The 12,381-nt window shown below is 31.6% G+C and overlaps 2 protein-coding genes across 2 annotated transcripts; one reads left to right on the plus strand and one right to left on the minus strand.

Moving 5' to 3' along the window:
- Positions 1 to 377: 377 nt before the first annotated feature.
- Positions 378 to 7,307, plus strand: LOC103574651 (conserved uncharacterized protein). The gene is made up of 5 exons (XM_008554150.3): positions 378 to 674; positions 2,800 to 3,401; positions 4,658 to 5,055; positions 5,131 to 5,469; positions 6,609 to 7,307. The coding sequence occupies exons 1-5, from the start codon at positions 469 to 471 to the stop codon at positions 7,113 to 7,115; spliced, it is 2,052 nt and encodes a 683-aa protein (XP_008552372.1). The 5' UTR covers positions 378 to 468; the 3' UTR covers positions 7,116 to 7,307.
- Positions 7,308 to 7,599: 292 nt separating this feature from the next.
- Positions 7,600 to 11,227, minus strand: LOC103574650 (alkylated DNA repair protein alkB homolog 8). The gene is made up of 4 exons (XM_008554149.3): positions 10,501 to 11,227; positions 9,586 to 9,977; positions 9,369 to 9,524; positions 7,600 to 8,785 (listed from the first exon to the last, which is right to left on the minus strand). The coding sequence occupies exons 1-4, from the start codon at positions 11,162 to 11,164 to the stop codon at positions 8,246 to 8,248; spliced, it is 1,752 nt and encodes a 583-aa protein (XP_008552371.1). The 5' UTR covers positions 11,165 to 11,227; the 3' UTR covers positions 7,600 to 8,245.
- Positions 11,228 to 12,381: the final 1,154 nt, after the last annotated feature.

A 12,381-nucleotide genomic window follows, 5' to 3' on the forward strand; every position in this document is an offset into this window, starting at 1 on the left:
TAGCTACTCATGAAAAATAATTCCTTTCATTTCCACATAAGTGGAAGCACTTTGAAAAATTTTAACCCTGGCCATTTCACCCCAAGATCATAAATAAATTGTCCCCTAAAATCTCTGGCTATTAATAATTTTTTTTTTATCAGCCGCAAGTACAAAAAATGAAGATGATCTACAAGAATATATAGGATAAAATATATCGTGTCAGTTAGCGAGTTGGCAATGAGGTCTCGCGGCTCGCGAGTGAGTCGCGATCGGCGATAAAGCGAAAAATTTCTTTTTCTTTCTCTCTTAACGTATGGCAATACAACAAAGTAATAACTTTCTCAAGTGTACAGTAACTCACGATGAATTCGCCAGTCTTGAGTTGTACGGCCTACTCGTTACTACGGTGTCACTTTATTTTAAATTAAAATGTTGTTTATTTTATTAAACACAATTAATTATTTGATTTATTTAATTTTATAAAAAATGAGCAAAAGAACCACCACGGGTTTTATTAACTCGTGTGAAAAAATAAGACCTGAGCGATCAAGGAATCCTTGTTTGCAACGGCTTGTTTGGACAAATAAATCAACGGATAAAATAAATATCAGGGGAACAAGATACTGGGGATTTGATAACGCGGTTATTGGTGATGATCTTCAAGTTACTAATCCTCGGGTCGCGTTAAGAAGGTTTGATTCGTGATAATTATTTTATTTTTTCGTTAAAAAATTCTTAGTTCAAGAAAATTTCTTCGTAGAAATTTATGTTCTTAATTCAAGAATTTTTTGTTTATGTTTGATCCAAGAAAATACAATTAAGTGGACAAAACCACATTTTTTGAACCAAGTACACTTTTCTTGAGTCAAGAATAATTTAAAAAATTTTTGAATACTTGAATTTCTTATTTCAAAAAAATTTCTTCGTAGAAATTTATGTTCTTAATTCAAGAATTTTTTGTTTATGTTTGATCCAAGAAAATGCAATTAAGCGGATAAAACCACATTTTTTGAACCAAGTACGCTTTTCTTGAATTAAGAATAATTTAAAAAATTTTTGAATACTTGAATTTCTTTGTTCAAAAAAATTTCTTCGTAGAAATTTATGTTCTTGATGCAAGAATTTTTTATTTATGTTTGATCCAAGAAAATACAATTAAGCGGATAAAACCACATTTTTTGAACCAAGTATACTTTTCTTGAATTAAGAATAATTTAAAAAATTTTTGAAAACTTGAATTTCTTTGTTCAAAAAAATTTCTTCGTAGAAATTTATGTTCTTGATTCAAGAATTTTTTATTTATGTTTGATCCAAGAAAATACAATTAAGTGGATAAACCACATTTTTTGAACCAAGTACGCTTTTCTTGAATTAAGAATAATTTACAAAATTTTTAAATACTTGAATTTCTTTGTTCAAGAAATTTTTTCTTGGATCAAGTACAGAAGGAGCTCAACTTGAACCAAGAAAAATGAACCTTAACCTAAAATATCTTAGTTTAAAAAAAAATTTTCTGTAAAATCGGGTCTTAATTAAAAAATATGTTGTTGATACTTGATTCAAGAAAATGTAATTTTCAGTAACGAAAATTTCTGAACCCAGTGCAATTTTCTTGAATTAACAATAATTTAAAAACTACTAAAGTAAAGTAAATTTGAATGACTTTTTAAAAAAGAGAAACTGTTTTTACTATTTTTCAGTGACAATGATTACGTTGAAATTGATTACTTTGAATTAGTTTGTATGTTTGTCTTTTTTATAAAATGAGTCGTGTTATGTTAAATTAATTCGAAAGGTTGTTGTTTAATCAGATGTTATAAATTGTCGATCGCAGAGGGTTTTACACGCTCATTTCCTATGCAAATTGTTTGGGGATGATGCTTACGGGTACATGAGATTAATTTTAAACACACGAAAACACAGTTACCCACTAAATTGTCTTTTACACAAATATGCTAAGCACGTATGTCACGATATATTGCTGTTTAGAACATTTGATATATATATATATATATATAAAGTATAATTTAACGATTTGATATGTTAATTTAATTATCAATCCCTTTAATTAGTAAAAAAAAAGTTTTATGAATTTCACCTCTCGGCCTTCGATCTTTTTTAATTTTTCCTGTCAATCTTTTCGTAAAATGGTTTCCATAGGGACGTCCCTTATCAAATTCCCTGTAAAATGAGTACCCACACTGATATCTTATCATTAATTACTTTAATTACCAATTAATTGCTTACGAAACTGTTTTTTTTTTAATTATATGAAACAGAAAACTTTTTTTCTCAAATTAAGTCAAATTTTGGAGTTATTGATAAAATTCCACGTTGATTGAGTACCAACATCAATACTTTTAAAAAATTATAATTATTGATTAATTGAATCATTAATTAACAATTTTTTTGTATCTCAAAAATTTTTACTCCAAATATACTGTTGTGGGTACTCATTTTACTCAGCATCACATTCTTAATACCTAAAAATTATTGATTTTTCAAAAAAATTTAATTAATCAAAAATATTAATTTTTGAACTTTTTTTTTTTTCTAACACAAATATATCGATGTGGGTACTCAAACTTCATGAAATCACCCAACTAACACAGCCATACGATCAAAATTACAAAAAAATTTATTTAGTCATAAAATCAATAATACGTACATATAAGCAATGAATTTATTAATGTGATCCAAATATATCGATGTGGGTACTTAAACTACAGGAAATTACCTCAGAAATTTTCCCTTAGCATCCAAAATTTTTTTTTCCCATTTTAATTAATTACATAACAATAATAATAATAATTACAGATTGTTAAGATTGTACGAAGGACGTCAGTACCGCGAGGCGGCAAATTTTCTAACAAAACTACCACGATGCACTTTAGCATCAACATTAACAGACTTTCCCGTGGACTTGGTGATCGAAACTCTCCCACGAAGTTTATCACTTCTAGAAGCTTTGTATTCCCGGTTGCCTGAACTTGGTCTCAACAATAACAATAGCAACAATAATAACAGAGAAATACAACAAGATGAATTGTCACGTTTACTGAGGGTCGAACAACTACTCTGGAAAGTAGTTCATCTTATTTCCGTCTGTCAAGATCAACAGCGCATTAAAATTTGGACAAAACTTATCACATATATTTCCCATGTTTATCCTAATACGCGCAAGCTTTTAGTTAATCGTAAAAAAGCTCTAGACGAAACGATTGAGGGCTTGGGAAAACACGGGCCGATACCCTGCCAAATTACCAGTGAGGATAAACGATCTGGACATCAGCAGGATACTAAACTTTTACCGCTAACAGCTAAATTCAAGGATGAACTTGAAACTATGATTGACGCTTACAAACTTGCACTACACAAGATTGATAATTTTGGTAAAGATGCTTCCAGGAGATCGAAAGGTAAGCTGTGAGCTTTAATATGCATTAAAATTATTAAAAATTAACAAAAAGCGGGAAATTACAAACTTTTGAATTTCGTCCAAGACCAAAACTTTGATAACTTGGTGAAAAAAAATCGCAGATTAAAAATTAAAAATTTATTTTCAAGCTCTGGGTATCTAGTTTTGTAGGTGGGCTACCAAAATTTATTTCAAGTTTATTACATGGGGTAATTTGGGTTAGAGTAATAAAAAACAAGTTTCCAAAATTTAGTTTTTGGGTTTTGGAGCCTGTGGGGGGTGGGGAAAATTTTTTTATGGGATTTTGGGGATGGGGGTGGGTAGATTGGAGTTTTCTCGATGGGTTTGACAGCGATGGAAGCTATGGGGTATGATTTGGTGAGGAGTTGTGAGCTGAGAGGCTGAAGGGTTAGGAAAAAAATTTGAAATTTGTAAAATTTGATTATAAAAAATTAAGGGGGAGGATTCTAAGGTTTTTTGAGGGTTGGAAAAAAATTGAGGGCTATTAGGTGTCGAGTAATCAGTCGGTGAAGTCAAAAAAGTAGTTTTCTCCCCAGATAATAAAGGCGACAAATAATCTCCCAGAGCTCATTAAGATCTAATTAATCTTGAACAGTCATTTAACTTACACACTTGAAAAATTTTTACGCGCCTGTAAAATTAACGTAGACTCGAGTCTATATATATGTATACATTTATATATATATTTTTTTTTGGAAAATGACAAGTATTTATAATTGCTATCTATATAGGGCTGTAACTTTTAAACTATTGATTTTATGGTAATTTTTAAAGAATACTTTTTTCTAGGAAATTAAATTTTCTATAAAAAAGTATTCTTTAATAATTTCCGTAACTGTCATAGTTTCGAAGAAATTTTGATTTTAAAAGTCAGTAAAAAATTTTGATCAAAATTACCAAAAATTTTTTCATACATCAAACCTCTGTAACTTTTAAATTTTCAACTTTACGGGAAAATTTATAGAATACTTTTTTGTAGGAAATTTAATTTCCGACAAAAAAGTATTCTTTGATAATTCCCATAACTATCATAGTTTCGAAGATATATTGATTTTACAAGCCAACCAAAAATTTTTATCAAAACTCCAAAGAAAAAAATCTAAAATAATTTCACTACTCAGACCAACTTACCCCAAGTTTTCCTAAACTCTCCAAAAATATCTTTGCCCTCATACTTATAGATAAGATTCACTCGATAAAATATTTTCTCAATACCAAAATCTAAAATTTTATCAGGCGATCCCCATGGACTTAAATCTGCTTCACATCAGCGACTTTTGTCATTGAAATACAGCGAGGTTCAACAACGTCTCATTGATAATCAGAGTCTACTGAATACCCTAGAGAAGGCCAACGGGCGTAACTTGACAGAGTTATCTACCGAATTGTTACGTCGAGTCGAACAGGACAAAGAAGCTCTGCGTCAGTGGACATCTTTAAGGAAATTCACTGGGGAAAATAACATCGAAATACGTTCCAGCTCTACTCACACCCTCTACAACTCAGCCGGTGCCAGTGCTGGTGTTAGTGCTGATAATGCGACCAAAGAGCAGCCATCCCTGGCAGCCCGACTCTTACAATTTTCCCGAGCTTGCGGGATCGTGCTGGAGATGATGAACAAAACTCACGACTCGGTAAATTTCCATACCAACAATTTTATTTAAAAAACCCGCCAATTAAATTTTTAAATTTCAAATAAAAATCTACAGAGGTCTGATTGGTCCTGCGATTTTCTCGCTGCCGAGGATGAAAAATACGACGTGGCTGAGTCTAGTAGCGCTGGGTATCACACTGACGACAGCTACAGCCCCGAACCACCTTGCCCCTACTTCACTGGGTTACCTGGAGAAATTTATAATAATAATAATAATTATTATGATGGCAATAAAAAAGCTCATGCGGTCACAATGACTACGGAGCAACTGAGGGATAAATACGCAGCGCTGTACGCGCAAGCACATTTGCATACTCTTGATGCTCTAGACGCTTTGGAACCTCTCAAAGAAGCTACGGATCTAAAAGCCAAAATCCTCTTTTCTGTTATCGTTGTGAGTTATTATTTATCAGAGTAATTGCATTAGATGAAGCTTTTCAGGCGCTTTGAAGCTTTTTTTACGCGGCACGATAAACGATAAAGCGATTGAGAAAAGCAATTTTCTAAAAGAGCTTTACGTAGATTATGTATCAGTTGTCATTGAGAATTGATGTAAAAGAAACGTTTAGAGTGTAAGTAAATGTAAAAGCTCGGGTAGTTATCGATTAGATTGAGATCGGGGAGTACAAAAATGCCCGAGCTTGCGGGAAGCTTTCATGTTTTAACTGATTAAAAGCTCAATTAATTTTGCTAATAATTTTTTTAGGTATTTTTTGAAATTTTATAAATTTAGTTTTTGAAAAGCTCCAGAAGTAAAAGCTCTAGTGAGTGTAAAAGCTCGGGCATTTTTCTAGTGTGACAATGTCATAGAGTTCAGAAATGATTGAGCTTGCGAGAAGCTTTCATAATTTAAGTGGTCGAAAGCTCAATAAATATTGTAAATATTTTATTTAGATATTTATAAAATTTTAGAAATTCAGTTTTCGAAAAGCCCGAGAAGTAAAAGCTCGAGTAAGTATAAAAGCTCATGCATTTTCCGGTTTGAATTATGTCGGAGACTACAGATATTAATGAACTTGCAAGCAGCTTTCATATTTCAAGTGTTCGAAAACTCAATCGACATTGCCATAAATTTTGCAAATATATTTTCTGATAAAACTACTAAAAATAAATTTTGACTTCAGTTCAAATTCATATAATTTATAAAGCTCAGAGCTTACGACTGAAAGCTTGAGTGACAAAGCTCCTTCACGTCTTAATAATTTACAAAAAATGATATCGCAGTTTCTCTAAATAAATTAACAAAACTAAAAATTAAAGCTCTCTCCGTACGCTCTAGTCTAAAAGCTCTTGAAAGCTTCTTACAAAGCTCAAACTACAAAATTCATATAATAAATAATCTTACTTTTGTAATTATTTTTGATAGCTTTTCATTTTATTAAAAGCTCCCTCATAAAAGCTTGCAGAAATCCGAAAGCTCGGGTATACTTCTATGTAATTTTTCCCCCTGATTCCAAAAATGGCCGAGCTTTCAATCTATCTTATCATTTTCACCGAAAAAAAGCACTAAAACCAACGATAAAAATATTCCAGCTATCCTGGCGAATCGCTGACAGCATCCAATCATCCCGAAAGCACGAGGCGGTAGAAATCTTATCCGGGGCTGAGTCAGCATTAGCCGAGGAACAAGGGCTCATACTGTCGCTCGATGTGGAAGCTTGCATGCGCCGCCAATTAGCAACAGCTGGATACTCAACAGGTACACGGCAAGTTGCATCGCGAGTTATGGACCAACTCAGAACTACACTATACGATTACCCGTGCATCGAAAATTGCAAGGAGCTTAAAAATTACGCCCTCGAAAGCGCACATCTTGCCTGGTCATGCCTAGCACACGACACTCCACTAATTATCGATACTGTCGAGTCTTCGAGAGTGAGATTATCACTCGATGTTGAATTCAGGCGTGAATTACATTCAAGACATCACACATCACCCAATCCAATGGGTAAGAAAATCGTCGGGGTAATTTGGCCAGGTCTACGTCAAACAAACTTACAAGGCCCTTGCTTGTACCGAGCGGTTGTTCTCACCACTTAAACTTTTCACTACTACTATTACGTATATATGAAAGTTGTTAAAGTTTACGATCAGGTGTTGTAGATTATTGGAGCTTGCAAGCTTCCCAGAGTTTAAAACTTCACTTGTTGATCTATTTAAGTTTAAGATTTTTTTTTTATTTATTTATTTATTACTTTTTTTACTTCGCCTTGCATTTATTTAATCAGGTGAATTTAATTTTACGGATGAGTAACTTTAAAACTTTTTAATTTATTTAAGTTTTCCAAGTTTTTTTTTTTTTTTTTTTCTTTTTTTTTTTGTCAAAGTTTGTTAATGGTCACTTGTAGGAACAAATTAAAAGTTTAAGTTTTTTGTAATGGAAAAAAGTTTTTATTTTTTTTTGAGGACATAAATGAAAATGAAATTTAATTTGGGAAAAAATTTAATTTTATAATTTTGGAGGAGCTAAATGAATTTTTTTTTTTTTTTTTTTTGGTAAAAAAAAATTAGGATGAGGAAAATAGGGAGGTGAAATTAGCAGAGCTAAAAATTTTTTTAATTTAGATTTTTGATGATTTGTGAATATTTTGTAAGAGAAATAAAAATTTTTTATTTTTTCAAATTTTTACGAGGGGGTAAAATGGGCCATTTGTTATTTTGGAATTTCAGTCCGTGTAGGGGTAAGTCGGGTCCGAAAAATGAGGTGTGAATAAATTCTGTATAAAATAAGGAAAATTTTTTAATTTTTTTTTAATTTTTAAGTGGGGGTAAAATGGGTCGTTTGCATCTCCGAAATTTTAGTTCATCTAGGAGTAGGTTCCGACAAATCAGACTAGTGTCAATAAATTCTATATAAAAAAAAAAAATGTTCTTTAATTTTTGAAAATTTTTATGAGGGGGTAAAATGGACCACTTGCTATTTTGAAATTTAAGTCCATAGGGGTAGATTGTTGGTCTGGAAAAATCAGTGTGAATAAATTCTGTATAGTAAGAGTGGCATTCTGTAATTTTTTCAGATTTTTCAAAGGGGTAAAATGGACCATCACTTAAAATTTTTTAAAAATAATAAGGATGTAGTCGATTTTAAAATCCATAAGTAAATTTTTATTAAAATAAAAAAACATGAAATTGATAAAATTTAATTGATATATTTTACAAAAAATAATCAACTATTTTTTTTCCAAAATGCAGCACCAATTTCCTTGATCATAATAAATATCTCTCACAATAATATCTTCCAAGCTCTCGCACAAGCTTCTGAATTCACTTTCATCAAAAACATGATAATATCTCAGGAATTCTCCGCCATCTTTGGTCTTCCATGGAACCATGACGTCGTTGTGGCAAAAATCAGTCCTGTTCTCATGGACCGGAAGTTCTAGATCCTCGAACAATTTAATATTTTTATGATTAACGTCCTTAACTTTACCTGGATTTAGTTTGAGGTAAGCGGAGTCCTGTTTATTGCGACGTTGCTCTTTAGCCCAGACGTAGATGAGACATTTTCCTTGGGGCCTGAGGACGCGGATCAATTCAATGAATGCGTCCCGACGACGATCCGGAGTCGATAGATGATGAATTACTGCGATGCTTATCGCAGCGTCGCAGGAATTTGATTTAACTGGCAGTTTTAGACAGTCGGATTTGAATACTTGGTATGATTTTTTTATGCAAATGTTCAAGAGTCCGCTGCTTCGGTCGCAACCGATCTTTAATAATTTCATTGATTAATTAGTCAATTAGCTGATTAATAGAAAATTTAAAGTGAAACTAGTCAGAATTTTTTCAAATTAAACTACTGAATAATTTATATATAAAGAGGGGACACATATTTATGTATATTACATATATATGTAATTAATAAATGAAAAATGTATGGCATGTGGGTACTCATGTGAAAGCTCAGAAAATTCTCTGTAAAATGAGTACCCACAAGCTATATTTATTTTTCACATCTACATATATTTATATATATTAATATATATATATGAAAATAAGTATAGCTTGTGGGTACTCATTTGAAAGCTCACAAAATTATCTTCAAAATGAGTACCCATAAGCTATATTTATTTTCCATACCTACATATATTTATATATATATTGATATATGTATGAAATAAATATATAAAAATAAGTACAGCTTGTGGGTACTCATTTTAAAGCTTATTAAATTCTCTTTCTTATTATATATATGTACATATATGTATACATACACATACCTATATATATTTGCTAAATTTAAAAAAAAAATTGACTAGTTAACTCGACAAAAATAAAAAAACCAAAACTTACTTTAAATAATCCATTTTTTGTAGTCAAATATTTACCATTACCACAGCCGACATCTAAAATTATACTCCCGGGATCAATGAAGTCAATAAATTTAATAACATTTGGCCATTGTTTGTGTCTGGTTTCGTCAAAATGACTTGAAATTTCATCATAAACCTGTATTTTATTTTATTAATAACCCAATAATTAATTATTATTATAAATAAATAAATTTTACTTGATGGACATAAGAAGATTCCAGTAATGAAGCGTTTGATTTATCAATTTGTCTCTTAGATTTTTTTGAATCGCAATGCTCGTGATAATTACACTGACAGTCACCTGTCCGAATTTTACGAAATGTGAAAGATATTCGGGTCCCTCGTTCTGCACTGGTGGTTAATATTTTATCAGATTGTTTTTGTTGGACAATGTCATGGTGACGAGGACAGATCCCGTGGGTCCATGCGTAACGTGATTCGTCGGACATTATTAGCAATGAACGGGCTGGTAAGTTCACTTGGATTTTTTTATTGTCACGTTTAAAATCCATTACACATGAACTGCCGCATGATAAGGATAGAATTGTGTCTTCAAAAACACTGTGGGTATCAATGTGTGGTGGGATGCCTGAAAATTGAGAATATTTTTTTTTATTTTGTGGACAGTGTATTTTTTTGAGAATTTCCTTTCGAATGAATACCAACAACCCCATGTTTAAAATTCAAAATTTTTTCAAAAAAATTTAAATTCAAAAATTATTTTTGAAATTATTATCACTTTCATGCAGAGAATCAAATTTCCTTTCAAATAAATACCAACAACCCCATGTTCCAAATTAAAAATTTTTCAAAAAAATTCAAAATTTTAATTTCAAAAATTTGATTTTTTTCAAAAATTGACATTATCTTCGTGTAGCAAATGAAATTTCCTTTCAAATGAGTACCAACATCCCCATGTTTAAAATTCAAAATTATAATTTCAAAAATTTGATTTTTTTCAAAAATTATCATTATTTTCATGTCGAAAATGAAATTTCCTTTCAAATGAGTACCAACAACCCCATATTAAAAATTCAAAATTTTTCCAAAAATAAAAATCGAAATCAAAAAAATTAATTTTACTACAAAATGAAAAAAAAAAAAATAATTACCTTGTCCTGGTAAGTATCTATTAACTGTCAATTGGTCATATTTGAATTTCCCCCACTCATATTTTTCAAACAAATCATAGAGAAAATTCAAATTTCCCGGTATTGGTTCAATAGGCTCAGGATTAATTCCATTGGTCTTGTAACAAAATTCGTACCCAAAATGTTTAACCTTCCGATGTTTAAGTTCTGAATTATCGTTATTTTCATCCCAGTCGACTAGTTCCAACAATCGATTCTCTTCCTCTCGACTGATAAAATTTTCCAGAACCTGCAGCCCACCCGGAAGTCGATCATCGCCAACTTCGCTCTCACTTTCCCTCGGAATCGATTCGCAATAAATAAAATACAAAGTGATTTTCAAATTTTCATCGAAATTTCCATTCAATTTTTCATAAACCGTCGACGCGAAATTTTCATCCGAAAATTGAATAAAACAATAGGATTTCCCTCGCGGCAAAATTATTTCATAATTAACTGAAATTATTTTGTTTAATATTAATTCTAATAATTCACGTTTTAGTCCGGTAACTAGTCCTGCATTACAAAGTAATAAATATTTTGTCGGTTTGTCGCAAGATTTAATATTTAAATCACGCGCCAATCTTTCGCTCGCTTTCCTCTGTTTCAAATTTATTTTCCGTAATTTTGAATTATTAAGTTCCATTTTTATTTTTAAATTTTATTTTTATTTACAACCTTTCTCAATTATTTTTTAGATAAATTTGGTTAGAAAATAACCTGGAATAAAAATTAGTTCAGATTTTTGTTCAAAGATGGCGCTGTGCGTTTGTTCCAAATTATCAACTAGCGACGCCATGGCATTGATAAGTGGTCAAAAAATCGGGAATAAAAGATTTTATTATCAGAAAATGGTCAAATAGTTCAGAATATTGTCAACAGATGGCGCAAGATGGCGACTTGGTAACGGATCCGTTATTTTGTTGGTCATAGAGGTCACAGAAACTTGATATCTAGTATAGGTGCTGAGACGTTCTAATGTTGGGAGTTAGTCAAAACAGGATGTTTTCACGTAGAAATTTTCTTATTGGGAAAATCATATTATTTTTGACAATTTTCCAGACACAAATAACAATATAGTCGATTATTATGAAATAAACATAAATATAGTTATAAAATATACCTACAGCAGAAACCGACCTTGGAATCATCATATTTAGCCTTTTTTTGTAAAATGAAGGCTTCAGAGATAAAAATTGGGCATATAGGCATGTAGCCGCACGCAGCGGGTTCTGAATTTGATGCTACTATTTACTATTCAGTAATACTATATTCTTAAAAGTTGTCTATAGTTAGAACTGATCCCAAAACAGTCAGACTTTTTCCAAATTGGAGGCTCTAGAGAGCAGAATAGGTCACGAGCATGTAGCTACTCGCAACGGGTCTTAAACATCGCTAATGAATTTACTCTTTCTCACCTCATAACAGTCATTTATTCTGAATTTCCCGCGAAATTGAAGCTTCAGAGCGCAGAATAGAATATAGGTAAGTAGTCTCACGCAGCGCGTGCAGCTACTCTATCCCAATTCTGCGTTTTAAAATTTTTAAAAAATCCCTCTGATTCCAATTGACCCCCGACTTGCCAATTTTTCCAAATTTTCCGCAAAATGGCCCCCTGAGAAGGAGAAATAGGACACAAGCCTGTAGCCTCTCGCGCCAGGGCTCAAACTTCATACCAGTGCATCTACTCCTTAATTTTAGAACTTCTACATCTTTTTTGTCAAATTTACGATACTTCTGACTATTTCTACTCTTTTCTTGACTTAAAACCAATTTTCGTTGCCTAATTTCGATTTTTTCGAGCTCAGATCGATTTCAATGCATCTGAAAATCGCAAACTTGGAAGCTGCGCATTCAAAATTT

The sequence above is a fragment of the Microplitis demolitor genome, chromosome 4 (genome assembly GCF_026212275.2).
Source record: "Microplitis demolitor isolate Queensland-Clemson2020A chromosome 4, iyMicDemo2.1a, whole genome shotgun sequence".
Taxonomy (NCBI): domain Eukaryota; kingdom Metazoa; phylum Arthropoda; class Insecta; order Hymenoptera; family Braconidae; genus Microplitis; species Microplitis demolitor.